The 20649-nt window shown below is 40.0% G+C and overlaps 1 protein-coding gene across 4 annotated transcripts in view; it reads right to left on the bottom strand.

The window, feature by feature from the left end:
* Window positions 1–20649, bottom strand: part of LOC126259802 (CREB-regulated transcription coactivator 1-like) — a 382069-nt gene that overhangs the window by 156255 nt on the left and 205165 nt on the right. For 3 of the 4 annotated variants that reach the window (XM_049956826.1, XM_049956827.1, XM_049956830.1), the window contains one exon: window positions 2990–3073. The exons of the other annotated variant lie outside the window; for it this stretch is intronic. In XM_049956826.1, coding sequence (XP_049812783.1) covers window positions 2990–3073 — 84 coding nt within the window. The remainder of the gene's footprint in view (window positions 1–2989; window positions 3074–20649) is intronic. 4 annotated transcript variants of the gene reach the window in all.

Below are 20649 nucleotides of genomic sequence, written 5' to 3'. Positions count from 1 at the left end.
AATAAAACAGCATCCATAGGCAATATTCGCTACCTTGTGTCCTCTTCCACCCCGTCTAGTATAAATGATTCTACCCACATACACGAGTGAATGGTAGTGAATTTTCTTCAAATGCTTATTCGCATATGTTCACTTCCATTTGCTCGATTGTAAACCAGGCTTTAGGTGCTTAGAACTGGTGTCTGTGAACTCTGGACAATTCCGAAATGCAGTACTGTGTGAGGGATTCGATGAGTTGTGTGCTAGGCAGGCAGAGCTGTACAAACCACTGTTCTTTGTGTAGCAAAAATGTGTAACTTCAACATTTTTTGCAAAATACTTGCAGTGCCTCTTAGCAGCTAAAATTTGACAGTGCATTTCTTACGTCGTCTTCTTCCTGTGTAAAAAATTTCTGGGTAGTTTTCTACATGTCTTATTAGACCATTCCCTTGTAAGATCAGAACCCTGTTAAGAGTTTGACACAGCTGCCTGATTCAATTTCATATGATCCTTATTAATTTACTGTGTATGAAACATTTTGCAGGGGAAATGAGATGCTTATGGTGAAGTCGGAATTACTTGATAATTTTGTTTCCTTATTCTTGTCTAATGCAAGTTAATGTGTGTACAAACTCACTCAAAGCCTACTTTTAGCAGTAACGACATATTTCCACCAATTTTGTCAGTGACGTACATAAAATGAGCAAACATGACATTCGTGTCTTAGCAAGACATGTTGGTAAGAGAGTAAGTACAACAGCTTTAGAAACTAACTACTGTACAAAGGACTAACTGCTCTTAAAAATCAAAGAAGGGCTTACATGGCAAATCACTGCGTATATCATATGACACACTGTTTTATTTCATATGGGGAGGTAAAATTACCCAAGAAAATAGTGTCACATCATTGCCTGTTAAAGACACAAACATGTGGGTTGAAATGTTATTTGATGAACAGTTTTAACCTGCCATGAAACTATGTTATGATGCATTGTATTATACAGTAACAGAGTGGGTTTTATTCTGGAAACAGCTTTATGAAGAATAAGGATGGAGTGGTGAAGTGTTGAGTTTTCATGATGATATTTTTTTAACCGGTGGGAGAATGAGCTGTTTAAAATATAAAAGATACAGATCTGTTTTAACCAATCATACAGAATATTTCAATATACACTCATTTCTAGCCACACGGATTAGAGCAAGACTTTAGCAATTTGTGCACTTTATCATCATTGACTGGTGTAATTTACAGATCAACCAGAATGCAATATTCAGTTTGTTTGCAATTTGAGTAACTGCTTTTTATTTCTGCTTTGTTAACAGAACAAAGAAATCATTAACATATAAACTACACACTGCCAGAACATTACTTACATGTCATTCTCACCTGGTAACAAATGGGTTAAACATTGTCAAGGAAGGCCGGTAATACAGAAATATTTACCAAATTCCATTATGAGAAAAAATAACAATCCAGAGCTTTGAAAGTACTTTGTATCCAGTATTAGCGGTACAAAAAGTGCTGCCTGCCAGGGGCATAAAAAAATGTTAATTTAAGGCAGCTTAAGACACTGCAAATAACGTTTTTGCATTTTTTTAAATTCTTTGTTTGATTTTGCATTTGAGATTCTTCAGTGGAATGAGAGTGTGTCAATGAGTGGCAAGCTGAAACTCATTTTGACACTTGGCGTCTTTATGGATGAGACAGACACTGCCCAGCATTACACATCCATAAAGAAAAGCAAACTGACAAATATATTTGAATAAACAGTCAATGGAACAGATGTCACTGATAAAGGGGGAAGGTGGTAGGGAGAGGGAGGAAGGGAGACAATTAGTTCTTAAGCTTTAAATACTACTTATTTTGAAAGTTTGAAAAATACATTTGTGAGCATGCTATTATGACACTGGAGAAGTCATAAAATTGAATTTTAACGACAAATTATAGTGATATCTGATCACTGACCCTCTGGCATCATAGTGATGGACAACAAAATTCTTTCACTGCAGTATGTGAATATTTCTCACAAACCACTGATCTACAGGTAAATGTGAAAGAATGAAGAAGGAGGTAATAAAACACAGAGTCATTGCCTTACAAGATGTTTAGGAAATTATTTATCAACATCAAATACTGAAAATTTACAAATCTTTCAATACTGAAAATGCTGTGTAAACACAGTGTACTGATTTGTTTTCAGTCATATAACCAGCAATGTTTAAAATTTATTTTTTTTACTGCTTACCAAGAGAAACATAATATGACATAGATTTTCCCTTTGGGACTGTTCTCTCATACTGTACTCATCTTGAACTCCCACCCCATCCCGTCAACACACGTATTAAATATATTGATTTTAACAGTAATGGAAATTCTTGGATGGAGGAATACACAAAGTACAGAAAAGGCAACCACTCACCTATAGCAGATTGATGCACAGTAACACGTAACAGAAAACAGAATTCACACTATCTTTCAAACACTAGCTCTTTCTCCAGCACCTGAATGAACACTTCCATGGTCATGGCAAGACTAATTAGTCTTGCCAGAAGAGCTAGTGTTTGAAAGCTAGTGCAAATGCTGCTTTTCGTCGCGTGTCACTGTGTGCCATGCATCAATCTGCTATAGATGAGTGGTTGCCTTTCCCTTATTTTAAATATTTGGTATTAATTTTTTTCTACATTTACTTTTAATTAGTCCAGTGACTAATTTATAAATATACTGGAATATTCAACAGATTCATTGTTAGTAAGACAGAGCAAAATTATTCTCAAAATTGCACACCTTTTAAAGCACAGAGCTTAGCATGCACTAAAAATAGCAAACACAATGCAACATATGCTACACTAAGTGGATGCCTTTTTACTGTATTTACCTTGGAGTCCTGCTTACTCACATATACAGCAAAGTAACAAACTCGAATCTTACAACTGAGAATCCCCTTTACAGGTCTGAAGACGAAATACTGTCCTCTGGCACAAACAATTTTACAAGTGGCTTAGCACTTACCTGTACCAGAAGACCAGGGGATGTCTGGGGACTGGGCCTAGTGAGAGGCTGCGGGCTTCGATACGTGTTCAAGGAATTCAAATGCTGAAACACCAAACATTACTAATCATGCAAAAGGTGCACAACAACAATTCATCACTGGCAGTTCTGGTAGCTGGAGTCCACACTAACTCATGCAAGCCAACCAGAACTGACAATAAGCTACAGTACCTAATACAATAAAATTTTTTGTTAAGCTATAGGAACAAAAGAGAGGAACAGGTCAAAGAAAAACTTTACAACAAAAATAGAATTGTGTGGAGCAGAATATTACAGGAAGAAATGAATAAAATGGGTATGAAATATTCAGGTTTTACTGTATTATAAAAAAAACTTCTGCACCATGCCTTAAATGCTGTTCTACATACGTTGTATGGCAATTCAGTATAATGTCATATTGCATCAATTTTTGCAACAATTTTGTCCCAGTATAGTACAAAACATTTACAGTTTTAAAAAGTAACTAACATGGATAAAGCCAACTATAGGTCTACTGAAGAGCTCACAAATGGAAAGCGGAGCTACTAAGTAACTTACTAATGACTCTACAAAAAAAGCAGCCAACAAGACATGACCACACAATAACAAGCTACAGCTTATACATTTACAGAGAGTTTCAATGAAAGACAGAAAATGAGCAGGATGCTACATTACAATTGTTATAGATAAATATAGAAATAAGATATTAAAATTAATATAGTGTCAGCGGATAGTAGGGACCATGTTCTTTGTGGAACAATAAGACTTCATGTCTGTGGCTCAATGACTCAGTGTCAGGCTTCCAATCCGTAGGTCTGGAGTTCAATCCATAGTTGGTCCTAAGTTTTTTTGTCAGTTATTGCTTCTTTCACTTCCAAAAATGATTTGTAACTGTGAAAAATGTCAAGCTAAGCTTACACACACACACACACACACACACACACACAGAGAGAGAGAGAGAGAGAGAGAGAGAGAGAGAGAGAGAGAGAGAGAGAGGCTGAACATAGCATGCTGGGGCTGCAGTACAGCATGTACATGAGAGAACGGAAATGTGTCAGGTGGCATGGATAGATGGAGAAAGAGGTTAGAAGAAGGAGGGGGTTGGCGAGGATTAGTTGGTTGGTTGGTTGGTTGGTTGGTTTGGGGAAGGAGGCCAGACAGCAAGGTCATCGGTCTCATCGGATTAGGGAAGGATGGGGAAGGAAGTCGGCCGTGCCCTTTGAAAGGAACCATCCCAGCATTTGCCTGGAGCGATTTAGGGAAATCACGGCGAGGATTAGTTGGCAGATCTGAAGGAGACAGCAGGTGTGTGGGATAGGAATGCAATGCACGTGGGCACCAAAGCCGGTTAGTTTGCACAGCAAACTGAAACAGTAACCCACTGCACCCACACCCTCTACCCAACTGCCTCCCCTTTCCGACCTGTCACCCCCTCCCAATCAACATCTCCATATTATCATGTGTCAGTCAAACTTACCAGCTCTGGTGTTTTGTGTCATTGTATTTATATCCCACACACCTGCTGCCTTCCTCTGAACCATTAGCTACCTCTCCACAACCCTTTTCTACCACTTCCCATACGTTTCTCCTTTTACCCTCCCCAGCTGACACAACCCCTCAAGCCAGTGCACCAGCAATGTATTTTTTAGCCAGTGAAATGTATCTCCACATATATACATAAACATATATGTGTGTGGGAGGATAGGGGTTGGGGGACATGTGTTTACTCTATATCTATTTAAAGGATATGTCCAAAAGCTAGCCCAGTTTTCACTCTTTTTGTGTACCCGTCAATGACTCAACACTTCCACTATTCAGTGAGTGATCTCATTAAGTCTTCAATTATTTACATTCTGGCATTACTTTCTCAGTCACATTTTCATAATGGTCACTCCACCAGTCACACACAAAGGTAAACGGTATACTACAAACACTTCACCAGTGAGAAACAACATATCCAATTCATTCAAAAAATACAGAATTTAAATTATTTCTGAATGTATCAGGCAGTCTTCAATTAATATATGTGGGACACATTCAGGTACATGCAATTAATTTCTCACACCTACATGAAGTGTCATTAAATTGAAATTCATCCGTGACTTGGAAAGTGAAAATCTTGTTAGACTGTTGTTCACTGGAGTGCTACATCATACTATTTAGTTCAATACTTAGTAGTAGCCATATAGAGAAGTGAAGCAGAAGTAATTCAGTCTGAAAATTGACAAACACTAGTTCTAACTTTCTGAACATTGACGATTAGTGATGAGTAGTAGGTTTGTGGATGCACTACAAAAACAAATACAAAGTTAAAATAATGGAAACATCTATTATCTTTGAAACACGAAAAAAAAAAAGAAAAGGAAAAAATGACATAACAGCAGTACTGTCAAAGCAATGAAACCACTTTCTTTTGACTCAGATGAGTGGTGAATCACAATGATAATTGTTTTGTGTGTGCTGTAAAGTGGCACTATTAGGATCAATACTAGTCCCAATTGGAGTAGATGTGTGGTGAAATGGTAAAATAAAATATACAATACACATAATACTTGCGCACAAATTCATGACTGTGTGATGGACAAAGAGAGAGGGGAGCAGGTGTCAAGGCTTAACTGTCAACCCAACTAAGATAGCTAACCAAAAACCAAATTCTTGTCCTCCAAGTGAGGACTTGAATTATTGATTCCACTGCCATTTGTTATTTTGAAAAAGCTTACCACTACTAATGTAATAAGGAATGCTTGAGCCTCCTAATAAACATCAGCTGCTCCTGTGAATAAGAATATATATATATAGGCACAATGAAATGATAGCTTTCAGTCGAAGCCTTCTTCAGCAAAGAAAACACACATACACACACACGCACACGCGCAAGGGCTACCACTAGGAGCTCCGACCGGGATGCAACTGTCACGCGAATAGCAATCTGTTTGGGGTAGGAGTGTAATGGAAAGGAAGCACAGCAGACAGGAAGCACAGTGGAAAGGAGTCCAGTGGTGAAGGGGAAAGGATAGTCAGATACGGTGGCAGAGGGTGAACCAAAATGAGGGTGAGAGAATCTAAAAGGAGGTGGTGACAGGATGAGGGGTGGAAACTGTTGGGTACAAGGTGTCGGGACAGTAGGTTATTGTAGGACGAGGCCGGAGTAATTTGGGGAGTGGAGAATGTGATGTAAGGATAACCCTACCTGCACAATTCACAAAAGCTGGTGATGGAGAAGAAGATCCAAATGGCCTGTGTTGTGAAGCATGTTACACTTAGCTGCATCATGTGCCACAGGGCGACTTACTTTGCTCTTGGCTACAGTCTGGTAGTGCCCATCCATCCTTGTGGACAGGTGTTGGTAGTCACACCAACATAAATAGCTGTGCGGTAGATGCAGCTCAGGTGGTATACAACACAGTTGCTTTCAAAGGTGGCGTGACTTTTGATGGGCAACATAAGCCTGTGACAGGACTGGAATAGGAAGTGCTAGATGGGTGGATTGTGCAGGTCATGAACCTGGATCTTCCGCAGATATTTGATCCCTGTGGCAAAGGGTTAGGGTTTTGAGTGGTATAGGGATGGACTAGAATGTTGTGGAGGTGGGATGGGCAATGGAACAGCACTTTAGGAGGGATGGGAAGGATCTTTGGTAGAATGTCCCTCATTCCAGTGCATGATGATAGATAACCAAAGTCCTCACGAATGATGTGGTTCAGTTATTCCAGGCCTTGGTATGGGTGGTATTTGGTGATGGAGGCGGCATTCTTTTGTAGCTGGCTGTTGATGGTGGTGCGAGGATTGGGAGATTGTGGACAAATGGCATGAGAGATTTGTTTGCCACCTAGATCTGGGGGATGTGTGTATGTGAAGGGCTTGGTGAGACCTTCAGCATACTGGGAAAGGGAGTTCTTGTCACTGCAGATATTATGCCGTCCCCAGTTGGCAGTGCTGTATGGGAGCAATTTTTTGGTGTGCAAGGGATAGTAGCTGTCAAAATGCAGGTGCTGTTTGTGGTTGGTGGGTATAATGTGGACAGTGGTGTGGATGGAGCGATCAGAGAGGAAGAGGTCAATATCTAGGAAGGTGGCCCACTGGATGAGAAAAACCGGGTGAAGCAGGAGAGAGAAAATGTGTTGATTATGTGAAAAAATGAGGACATGGTGTCCAGATCATGAAGATATCAACAATAAACCTGAACCAGAATAGGAGTTAGGTTTTGGGAGGCTAGGAAGGCTTCCTCTTGATGGTCCATCAACAGGTTGGCATAGGAAGTTGCCACGCGGGTGGCCAAGGCTGTGACATGGATTTGTTTGTGCACTTTCCCTTCAAAGGGAGAAGTAATTATGTGTTAGAATAAGGTTAGTTAGGTGAATGAGGTGCTTGATATGGAATCTGACAGACAGTGGAAAAGGTAGAGTTCAAAAACTGCAGCGGACCTTGGGCATGAGGCATGTCGGTGTATAGGAATGTGGCATCAAAGTTACCATTAGGGAATCAGGTGGTAAAGGGGTGGAGATCGTGAAGAGTTGGTGAAAGAAATGATTGGTATCTCTGATATAAGAGGCTAGATTATGGGCAATTGGTTTAAGGTGTCAGTCAATCAGGGCCAAAATAGTTTGAGTGGGATCACAATAACCAGCTACAATGGAGCTTCGAGGATTGTTGGGTTAGTGAATTTTGGAAAGCGTGTAGAAGGCGAGTGTGCGTCACAGGGGGGAGGAGGGAAATGGGTTCTGGGGAGAGATTCTCAGAAGGGCCTAAGGCTTTAAACAGGGGATGGAGATTACATTAGACTCTGCCAGAGTTTATAGGTGGACAAGTCAGACAACTGGCAGAGGCCTTCTGCCAGATATTGATTGTGACTCAACAACACAGCACTTGTCCCCCCCCCCCCCCTCCCCCCCCCCCCCCCCACCCGTAGCCTGTTATTCCTACCCCTTTCACACTCCACTCCAGATTGCTATTCACGTGACACTCACATTCCAGTCCCAGCTGGTAGTGGTAGCAGTCATGTGTGCTGAAGAAGGCTCTGGGCAAAAGCCGTAATGTGTAACAGTCTTTTCATTGTGCCTGTGTGCAACTCAATGTGTCATCTTTACAATGAGTAGCAATTTATTCTTTCCTAAGATGCTGATATTCCAACCTGGAGTTTCCATTGTTTGATTTTGTCTAATGGCTTTTCCTCCATCCCACAACCTTGTGCTATTTTCCTATCTCTAAAACATTACTCTTCTCAGTGTCCATTCTTTCGCTTCCTTCATGTGCTTTTTCATCAACTTCCAAACTGCACAATCTCTGACTTCCGAGCTCCACTGTATCAACAATGTCGTCCACACACAACATACGGTTCCTTGTCCACATGGATTGTTGGTGCAGCACCTTATGCCCCAAATTCTTCCTGTCGATGATTATAATTACTCCTATTGATCATATTTCCTCCCTCATCTTTGCGTATTTTTGTGTTTTATTTTCCTCATCTACCTGTGCCACACTAACTCCCATACCTCATCCATCCCCTTTTCCCACCACCACCACCCCCCTTTTTTTTGACATATCTATGGATATCTGTCCATATTTTCATACACAATATTTTTAATTATTTATGCGTGTTTTTGAAAGCCTGTATGTACTTTTACATGCCTTTCTGTTATACAGCCCCCCCCCTCACCAACCAACCCCACTTTCCCATTTCCTACGTCATTTCCTAATGCCATCCCTACCACCATGGACTCCACCTTTGTGCACAAGATCATGAAAGTATCAGATTCCCAGGCTAAAACCCAGTCCCACATCCTGTTCCTTAAATGCTGCCTAAACCATGAAATATCTCCCAATGGCCTAAACATAACAATTCCTTTCTCTGGATCCCACCCCTCCTTTCACAATAACCTTCAACTTTTCAGACTCTGTCGGTCCCTGCTCCTGATGAACCTGGACTACAAAAATACATTTCCATGGCAGAGATATCTTAAAACCACCTGTACTATCCCCACAAGATAATACTACTGTGCAATCCCTACAACATGAATCACAAGTCTGAAACTGAATCCCTTACTCTCCAGCATCTAGAAGAGTACTCCAGAGACCACCTCCATAAATTATCCAACCTGCTGATATCCTACTGCCATCTTGGGACACCACTATCCAACCCCTATCCCACCCACAGTGTTCCTCCTTTTTAACCCTTCACAGCACCCAGACCCTACCTAGCAGACCCTTTCAACTTGCCACATCAACAAAACTCCCTATCAACACTCCAAATCCAGACCCCCTAAGCAATAATGGAACACTGTTTTTAATCTTTACACCAAAATCATTAGTTCTACAATGTTGGACTTTTCAAAGACCTACTCTCCTTGTTACGATCCCAGCAATGGAAACACTTCTTTGCCATAAAGGCCTACAAACCAAGGCAAACCTAATTCCAACATTGAACCCTGCCTCTCCCAATTCACACCATCCAACTGTTATCCTGCATCGCTCACACGCAATCACCCCCAGGTCACCTTCCAGGAATTCCCCACCTCCAGCTTGACCTCACTAACCATCCCCAGGTCCCTTCCTAACAATACCAGCCATTGGCAGGGTAGGACAAGCCTTTGACAGGACTGGAATAGGAAATGTTGGTTGGCTGGGCTGGGAAGGTCTTGCACCCGATCATCCACAGAGATATGATTCCTGTGGCAAATGGTTAGCAGAAGAAAGGACAGCCATACAGTGTCTCTAAACAGATTCTAAACTAACCATCCTCACTGCAGACATTGTGGTGAGTCGCAATGACAACCTGGCAGAACGGCCTCTACAACTGTGACTACTCCACTTATAAACTCTGCTAAAGTTATCAAATCCCAGAAGTCCAATACAACCTCCAATCTCTGCTTAAGACTGACTTTCCCAGAATCTCTCCCCTGAATCCATTTTCCTCCTCATCCCTATGACATCCCAGACACCCACTCTCTACATGCTTCCCAAAATTAACAAAACCAAAACTCATGTACACCCCACTGTAGCTGGTTGTTGTGCCCGCACTGGGAGGATTTTGGTCCCCACACATGAACATCTCCAATGAATTATCTGTAATCTAGCTCCTCATGTCAAAGATACCACCAATTCTTTCACCGCCTCTCCACCATCCCCACCCCTTTACCTCCTGTTTCCCTACTGGTCACTGCTGACACCACTTCTCTATACACCAAAATCCCTCATGTCCATGGTCTTGCTGCTGTTTACATCTCCCAACATCCCTCAAGACTCCAAACGCACTACCTCCTTCCTCATTCACCTAATTTTATCCTAACACATATTCACTTCTGCCTTTGAGGGAAGGTATACAAATAAATCCACGGCACAGCCATGAACACCCACATGGCATCCTCCTATGCTAACCTGCTTATGGGTGATCTAGAGGGAACCTCCCTGGCCTCCCAAAACCCCAAATCCCCTGGTCTCATTCGGGTTCATTGGTGGCATGATCTGGAATTAGGACAAAGACACCCTATCCTCATTGATTTACAACCTTAGTTTGATCATTTATCATTATGCCCTGGAATGAGGGACATCCTAACCAAGATCTTCCCCAACCCTCCTAACAAGGTGTTCTGCTGCCCACCCAACCTTCACATCCTACTCCATCCCTAGGCCACTTGTAACCCTAATCCCTTACCACAGGGATAATATCTCTGTGGAAGACACTAGTTCAAGACCTGCATAATCCACCTACCCAGCACTTCCTATTCCAGTCCTGTCACAGGCTTATCTTTGCTGGGCCATCTGTGAAAGCTGCCACGTTGTATACCAGCTCTGCTGAAACTTTTGCACAGCTTTTTATATTGGCATGACTAATCACCTGTCCATCAGGATGAACAGCCACCAGCAAACTGTGGCCAAGAGCAGAGTAGACCACCCCGTTGCACAATATGCAGCTGAACATAACAGGCTTGATTTCAATGGCTGCTTCCCAACTTGGGTCATCTGGATCCTCTCCTCCAGCTTTCCTGAACTGTGCAGATGAGAGTTATACTGCACAGATAGGAGTTATCCTGACAACATATTCTATGCTCCTGAAATTATCCCAGCCTCAACCTATGGTAACCTACTATACCCCAACCCCTCCACCCAACTGTATCCACCCCCTTGTCCTATCATCTCCTCCATTTCACATTCCCTCACCCTCTTTGTGTGGTACCCTCTACCAATGTACCCACCCACCTGTCCTTTCTCCTTCCCTGCTCCTTTCCTTTTGTTCTTCCCGTTTTTTCCCTTTCCCCTACAATTTCCTACTCCTCCCACACCCCACCACCACAAGCTGTGCCTGGTACTCTCTAGGCCCTGCATGTCCTGCCAGCCAGAACAACTTATCTCCCCCCCCCCACCCCCAACCATACAGTTATCCCTCCCCCTTCCCTGCCCCACTCCAGGTTACTATTCACATGGCAGTTGCATACCGGTTGGAGCTGCTAGTGATAGTGGTCGTATGTGTGTGTGCGCGTGTGTGTGTGTGTGTGTGTGTGTGTGTGTGTGTGTGTGTGTGTGTGTGTGTGCATAATGTGTAACAGTCTTTTCATTGTGCCTGTTTGCAACTCTTCCTTATGGTGAGTACAATATATCCTTTTCCTACTATTGTTGCTACTATAAAATAAAATATGTACTTTGGCTTATCACACAGAACTTCATAAAATGACCTCTATGAACACATATGCCCAACAGAAGACTCAACTGAAATGTTATAGGCTATTTATATTAGTTACAGAAGATGTGTGACCAAATACCTACATACAACTGTGATATAGTTCTTGGGAACTATAACTTCCAACTGAGCAATGAAGAAGCTTTCAATATGTATCAACAGAAGTCAGGATTGCTCATTTTGCTGCCACAAACAAATAAACGACAGTAACCATCTGTTTACGAACAAAAAATATCTATAAAGGGACCAGAAAAATTACAGGAAAAAATTAAACAAATGCAACATATCATTTATTACTACCTAATAGGTGGGCATCTTATATAGAACATGAGGATATTTTCAGTGATGCTGATCCTTATTATGATCATTACTGTATTGGAGCACAAAGAAGCAAAAACTTTCACTGGTCATCAATGGAAACAATAATGCAATTTAAAAAATATAACTTAGACAGGTCCATAGAGACAGAATAATGGAACAGATGGAGACACAAGTTAAAGGCAATGCTGGGGATCATATGGGCAAAGAATCAATCTATTAAAATGTAAATTCCATTGGAAAAAAATGAAATACTGCGGGGAACATGGAGACTTAGAAATGATGGTGGTATGATGACTGTAGACAGGAAGCAAGAGTGAAATGTTTACAACAAAATAAAAGAGCCAACTAAAGAACAGAAACCTGAGATGTAAATGAGTAAGGATAATATATCTTGCAGACAAACAAGCCATTCTGGATATATGAAAACATACCTTTAAAGGAATGAGCAGCTAGTCTATTCCATGAAAGACTAAAGACAGAGGAGGCCACTTTATAATTTTTTTTCTACAGTACATTCACTTGCACAAAATTATAAAGCACCAACAAATAATGGAGTAACTGGTTGAACAATGTGTGGAACTGCTCTCCACAAACAAATAAATAAACTTTTTAAGTTTATATGGAATCATTAAAGTATTCCAGAAGAGTGGAGTTAGGTGTGGGTTGAATCAGTATGTAAGAAAGGGGATAGCCTTGCTGCTCCAATTGCCAAGGCACTACCTGACAGAATGCAACCTACACTATTTTATCTAGTATTTTCCATAATAGGTTAGTTACACAATGGAAATTTGTTTTGGAAGAATATTAGCAAGATTTTAAGCCACTTCAATTGATCAACGAAAGAAGGAAGCAGATAAATTTTCAGGGAAAGACAGGAATATAAATCAATCACTTAGGAATGTAATAAATAGCAAATGCATGGAAGCCAAGGCAAAATGGCTACACGAAAAATGTGACGAAATCAAAAAAGAAATAATAACTGGAAGGACTGACTCAGCATATAGAAGAGTCAAAACAGCTTACAGTGAAATCAAAAGCAGTGCAGCAACATTAAGAACACAATGGAAATTCCATTGTTAACACAGAGAAGAGAGTGGACAGGTGGAAAGAGTACATTGAATGAATCTATGAGGGGGAGGAATTTCTAAAATCAGTGGCAGAAGCATTAACAAAATGACTATTCATGTTTGTGTGTAGAATCTATGAGAGTGGCGACACACCATCAGACTTTTGAAAAACATTCCCTACAGCTGATAAATGTGAGAACTAACACACACTCAGATGACAGCTCATGCATTTAAGTTGCAGACAAGAATAATATATGGACGAATGGAAAAGAAAACTGAGGATCTGTTAGATAAAGATCAGTTTGGCTTTAGGAAAGGTAAAGGCACCAGAGAGTCAGTCTTGACATTGTGCTTGATAATGGAAGCAAGGCTGCAGAAAAATCTAGATCCGTTCATAGGTTTTGTTGACCTGAAAAAAGTGTTTGACAATGTAAAATGGTACAAGATGTTCAAAATTCTGAGAGAAGTAGGAGTAACCCATTGGGAAAGATGAGTAATATGCAATATGTACAAGAACCAAGAGGCAACATTAAGAGCGGGAAGACCAAGAAAAAAGTGCTTGGATTAAATAAGGGTTTACAATGGGGTGCAGTCTTTTGCCCCTGTTGTTGAATGTATATGTCAAAGAAGTAATGATGGAAATGAAAGAAAGGTTCAAGAGTGGGAAATTCAGGGTGAAAGAATATAAATAATAAGGTTCACTTATGACATTGCTATCCTCAGTGAGGATGAAGAATAATTATAGGATCTGTTTAATGGAATGAGCAGTTTAATGAGTACGGAATATGGATTGAGAGTAAATTGGAGAAAGACAAAACTAATGAGAAATAGGGGAAATGAGAATACTGAGCAGCTTACAATCAAAATTGGAAATCAAGAAGTAGACAAAGTTAAGCACTACTTCTACCTTGGAAGGAAAATAACTCATGACAGGCGAAGCAAGGAGGACATAAAAATTAGACTAGCACAGGTAAAGAGGGCGTTCATGGTCGAAAGAAGTCTGTTAGTATCAACACAGCCATAACTTGAGAAAAAAAATTTCTGAGAATGTACATTTGGAGAGCAGCATTGTATGATACAGTAGGAAAACTGGAGAATGCAAGCATTTGAGATGTGGGGCTAAAGAAGGAATCTGAAAAACAGGTGGACTGATATGATAAGGATCGAGAATATTCATCGCGGAAACAGTGGAGAGGGGAATATATGGAAAGCACTGATAAGAAGGGACAGGTTGACAGAACATGCGTTACATCAGGGAAAAACTTCCATGGTATTAAGAGGCAAGTTGGATAGGTAAACTCTGTAGGGGAAGACAGAGACTGGAAATGTTCACAAATAATAGAGAACATAGGATTCAAGTGATACTCTGAGATGAGGACAATGGCACAGGAGAAGAATTCGTGGTGGGCGACATCAAACTAGTTACATGACTGATGATTCAAAAAGTGCCTAGTAAGTCAACAAAGAGATCAGATATTTTTCCTGAGGCAAATACATGGAAAAGCATTTTAATACAATACTGAACTTCATGACCTCTATGTGAACTTCAATCAGGCATTCAACTGACTTAAGATGGCAGCTATATTACAATTTAACATACCCTAAAATAAATTTCACTCATTCAAGCAACCTTGGCTGACTCCAATGCTGCAGTGGAAAATGATGGAGATTTAAATACTCTGTTCAGTACAGTAATGAATTCAGACAATGCTTTACAATGAAAGTATTTTGTTATATAGGCACAATTCAAATGTGTAAGTACTTATGCTAATGCATGTCAATCATTAGTACAAAGAATGTCTCTTCAGAGAGAACAGTAAGTGAGGTGAAGCAGCTATATATCCCAGAAATCTTGCTAACAACTGAAAATTATGTACAGCATCTTCATTAGGAAAGGAAATAATAAATAAAATAAATTGTCAGAAGCAGGTTTTCATTTAGAACTTATACAGTATCTTTACTATCTGGGATCTAACAGTAACCCTTAAGTACTTGTGTGACAAGAAGTAATTGAAGTGCCCACATTGGGTGTAGCTGATCCAGTCACAAATGAGCTGAATATGTAAGTCTAGCCTTATAAAAAAAGAAATGTTATTATTTATGGCCAATCTTTGAACATAAATGAATAAAAACAGCCGGTATTTAACACCATTTAATGACACTGTGATTTATGATTTGCTGAACAAAGGAAAAAATAACCTAATATTAAAAAATGCTATACACTATTAATACAAAGCTTAATAAATGAAAAGCACTAGTTTGCTTTTGTTCTACAGTAATACTTTTATTGCATTAACCAGTTTTTGGCTTACAAGGCCATCTTCAGACATTAACTGAGTATTGTCACTAGTGCTTTTCATTTATCATAATGTTGTTCTGCCAAGAACCGACGGAAGTTCAGTTACCATAATACAAAGCTTTTTTACTGTCAAAATATTTCAGTGAACTAAGCATTTTGTGCAGATAACTTTGGTATGCACTTTGAATGCCTGTCCCACGTAGCACACACTGTTGAATGCTCATTTTTGTTTGTGCTTGGGCAGCTGTATCATCTATTCCATTCATGCAGTGCTAGTCCAGATCCTGTTTCATTGCATATTTGATGTTGCTGATCCTGCTGCTGTGGTACTTCCATACCTCTGATCATCAGAAACAATTCTTTTCTCTACCTAACATTGCAGGACATATGGCTATTACCAATTTTCCTGACAACACTATTCATGATAAGTTCGTCTGTTATCTTCTTCAGAAATATTCTTCATTGTACCTTCTGACTAGCATTCATCTTGTAAATGACATATGAGTTTAGTGCACAGACATTTATAAAATGGAAGCCCTTGTTTTTCAACCAACACTATAGTTGCTGCATAGCTGGTTACAAGTGCCCACTCCTCCCTTAGTGCAAGTGTAGAAAGTCACAATTTCTAATTTTTATCAGATAACTTGAACTTATCTTCTTCTCTTTACTGGACGGGAACTTAGCAGCTGTGTCATGCTTATTTTTTTGTGATGTTTCCGTTAAAGTCAGCTTCATGTGCAGCAATGTTCTCACAAGTTGTACACTTGTATACCAGTTATTAACATTTATGTTCCTTACTGAGTCTCTAACATGAGCAAAAAGACGTTGAACAACATCTACAGGACTATTACACTGCTGGAATGGACCATCAGGCTGCATTCCTGCATATTCCTCAACTGTGTCCAAGTAGAATGTTCTAGAATCTACTACAGCATCTGTAATCTACTATGGAAAATACTTTTAGCATTCTTTTTTTCCCTTCAAATACTGTGTAAATGAGCAATGACCCCAAAATGGAATGAATTGCTCATCAATCATCAAATATTCTGCTGCATTATAAACTTTCATAAAGTTTTTCCATATTAGTACCAGTAATTCATGATCCGCACCCAACTTGTCAGACTTCTTACTCTCATCTCAGTCACAGGCATTATCAAACTGAATAAAGTGAAGCTCTCTAGGTTCCAGCAAACAGCAGTGTCAAGGAATGCTTCTATTTCAAATCAATCATGCCTCCTCTCAAAATTTGCGCCAATTTTTATAGTGTACATAACCAATTTGCCAATTATATGCTTGTTGAAATGAAGGAAGAAAGGCTTCCTCTGGTGTCTTTGTTCCATTTGCTGTGCCTTGACCTCCAGGCTTTTTAGCACAGCCGTTTCAACTAAATGGCTGGCTGTTCCACTTGGTTTTACCATATCTGTTCAGAAAAAAAAGAGTAGTGTTTCAATCACTGATTTATCACTACAAGCGGCAGAAATGTCTGAATCAGTATTGTGCACACTTTCTTCAACACTGTCCTCTTCAAAGTCAGATAATTGTCACACAGATCCTTGTCATTGTTGTCAAGGTAATAATTTCTTCATCAATCAATATTTTAAGCATTCTGTGTCAGCAAAAACTCAGCAATACCTACGTGGACTTCAAGCAGGCCTTTGATAGTCTAAATAGGGAAGAGATGTTAGAAGATATAAAATTGCTTGGCATACCATCCAAGTATATTTCGGTTATTAAGGCAACACAGGCAGGTTCAAAGGCAATGGTGAGAGTAGATGGGGAATTAACTGACTGTTCACTATCAATGAAGGAGTTAGACAAGATGATGCTATTCCCACAATGCTTTCCAATTTGAGCTTTGAAGCAATTATATGAAAACTGCAAATATCTGGACACATACTATAAGAACCACACAGTTGGCTGCATATGCTAATCACATTGCAGTTATTAGTAGACAAAGGATGTCATTGGAGAGAGTAGTGACAGAAATGAAAGAAGCCACACAGTATAGGGAACTAGCAATTAACAAATCCAAAACTAAATGTGCAAAATTCCGTAGAACAGGGGACAATAACCTGGGTAGATTGTCAGCAGTAGATTTTGATTTTCTAAAAGCCCGCATATTAGGTAGTAACAGGTATTATCATACATTAAAAAAGCACATGACCTTGGGGGTGGTGAACAGACAGTTCAAAATGACAATATATATAAGGTCATGATTAGGCCAGAGGTCAAAAATGGATGTGAAGTATGGACACTAACCAGCACTGATGAAAAATGACTCTGAGCATTTGAATGAAGAATACTACGGAAAATTTATGGAGGGAGGACCTGAAATAATTATGGTTCCTGGAGAGCAAGGACCAATTACAATTTGGATCATCTATTACCGAGAGTTGATATTGTAAGGCTACTATGAAGTAAAACAATAGCCTGTCTGGGACATGTCCTAATGATATAGGACACAATAACTACAAAGATCTTCCAGTGGAAATCTACAGGAAGAAAATTGAAAGGATGATCACGTAAGTGATCGCTGGATGACATGAAAAAGAAAAAAAGCATCAGTGGATGGAGAAGGAAAGTAAATGAGAGAGAAAAATGGAAGGAAATTGTTAAGAAGGCAAAGATCCACACAGGGTTGTGAAGCCACAAGGAGGACAGTGTCAGCAAATAAGAACAGTCCTATCATTTTCCTTTTGACTAAGAGAAGAAAATATAATACAAAAATAAAATTGGTTGGTAATTTGATTTACTCACACAGAAAAAAATCAATACACTTATTCGAACCCTTTCTAGCCTCAGTATTTTATGAACACACACACGTATCGAGTTAGAGGTGCAAAAATAGTGGAAAGCGAACACTCATGTCAGGTCAGAACACCAATAGTCGTGTCAGGTCAGACGCACAATACGTAAACCAATGAAGCCAAGAATGTCTCCATATATGTTATCTGAAACAGCTCAACAATAAAAGAAAATACGAGGATCACTCAAAAAAAAAAATAGTGTGCATTTCTTTTGAATTCATCTTTTATTCTCTATGTTTGAAAGTTTTACAGTGTGTAGACACATCCTTTAGGAACAATATTTTCATTTCTCCACATAATTTCCATCCCTCTCAACTGCCTTACGCCATTTTGGAACCAGCGCCTGTATACCCATATGGTAAAATTCTGGAGCAACCTGTTGGAGCCACTGTTTGGCAGTGTGCACAAGGGAGTCATCATCTTCAAACCTTGTTCCACAAAGAGAGTCTTTCAGTTTCCCAAAGAGATGATAGTCACATGGAGCCAGGTCAGCACTGTAAGGCGGGTGTTTCAGTGTTGTCCATCCGAGTTTTGTGATCGCTTCCATGGTTTTTTGACTTACATGTGGCCGTGCATTGTCGTGCAACAGCAAAACATCCTGCTTTTGCCGATGTGGTTGAACATGACTCAGTCAAGCTTGAAGTTTCTTCAGTGTCGTCACATATGCATCAGAATTTATGGTGGTTCCACTAGGCAATATGTCCACAAGCAAGAGTCCTTCGGAATCTAAAAACAACGTAGCAATAACTTTTCCAGCAGAAGGTGTGGTTTCGAATTTTTTTTCCTTGGGTGAATTTGCATGATGCCACTCCATTGATTGCCTCTTAGTCTCTGGGGAAAAATGATGGAGCCATGTTTCATCACCTGTCACAATTCTTCCAAAGAAATTCATCTCCACCATTCTCGTACTGTTCCAAAAGTTCGCTGCATACTGTTTTTCTTGTTTCTTTGTGAGCCACTGTCAACATCCTGGGAACCCACCTGGCACAAACCTTTTTTAACGCCAACACTTTCAGTATTCTGCAAACACTTCCTTCCCCTACCCCAACGTAGTGTGGAAATTCGTTCGTTCACTGTGATGTACTGGTCAGCAGTCACCAATTCATTAACTCTCTGCACATTGTCTGGAGTGTGTGCAGTACAAGGCCTGCCGCTGCGAGGACAATCCTCAATATTGCTATGCCCGCTTTCATCACGTAACCTGCTTCCCCACCGACTAACTGTTCTGCGACCGACAGCAGCATCTCCATACACCTTTTTCAACCTCTTGTGGATGTTTCCCACTGTCTCGTTTTCACACACGAACGTCAAGTGTAGCAGCCATCTTTAAGACATGCTGTGACAGCGCCACTCACGGGAACAGGTTAAACTAAGTTTGAAAACAAGCAGGAAGGATGTATCTATACACTGTAAAACTTTCACACATGCAGAATAAAAACTGTATTTTTACAAAAATAGTGTGCATTTCTTTTGGAGTGACCCTCGTACATGCCCCCGGCAAATATCAGAAGATCACATGCCAGAGAAATTAAGCAAAAAATTAAAAATCTCTTGGGTCATTCTGACCCAATGCGAGTGCTTAAGGGGTTAAATGAGAAATTTCATGACAACTGAAATAAAACTGCACAGTGTAAGTGGAAACAGCTGTTTCCTTACATATAAGATGTCACTGGACTCCCTGGTGTTAAACAAAAAGCTTATATTAAAAGTATCATGACCATAATCATGCAAGTTTTAACTGACAGATGTGAAACATTGACATTATTGAGTACTGATGAACAGCAGTATAGAATATTTTAAAACAGTATTCCATGCAGTGTCAATGTGATAGTTCAAAATAGCAATGGTTCCAAGAGAACCAGTACAGCCATCAAGCTAAAGTGCTTTACACAAGGAGCTGGCATTCCAAGACTGAATGAAGCTATGTCTAGCTTGGATGTGTTCCTTGAGTCAAGTTCTGCAAGAGGTACTAAAAAGAGGAACTGATACGACAGACGACCTACAAGAAAATACAAAAACACCTCATCCTCTTCCACAGAGTTGCAGTATCCTAAGGAGAACAAGAATACTCGGGAAATACTCTGTTGTTGGTACTCCAAATGGCCCAGTTGTTTCCAAGTGGTTGCATATTATCCCCACCATGGATTGATGAGCAGTAATCCAGGTAAATGCATTATTTTTTACATTTTATGATGTCTCTTCTTTCTGTATTTAGGCTTTTTTTCCTTTGTTGAGGTTCCTTTTTCTGCAGCCTCACTTGATAAATGCAGGTTAATCTGGTTGTCATTTTAGTTTTCTACAATTTTGCTCTCCTCTTTTTCCTTACTTTTTAACCAGATCCTCTGATGATGAACTGGTAGTAAGTCAAAACCCATAATGATATATCACCTTAGTGATCTGAGACTGAAATATATAACAAAAAATTCATAGTGTTTCCACTACTTTTTCTTAGGCAATTGTCGAGTCTGGAAAAT

This window comes from Schistocerca nitens, chromosome 5 (assembly GCF_023898315.1).
Source record: "Schistocerca nitens isolate TAMUIC-IGC-003100 chromosome 5, iqSchNite1.1, whole genome shotgun sequence".
NCBI classification, from domain to species: Eukaryota; Metazoa; Arthropoda; class Insecta; order Orthoptera; family Acrididae; genus Schistocerca; species Schistocerca nitens.
The sequence above is the reverse complement of the archived record's forward strand: the minus strand, read 5'-3'. Positions and strand labels throughout refer to the sequence as shown.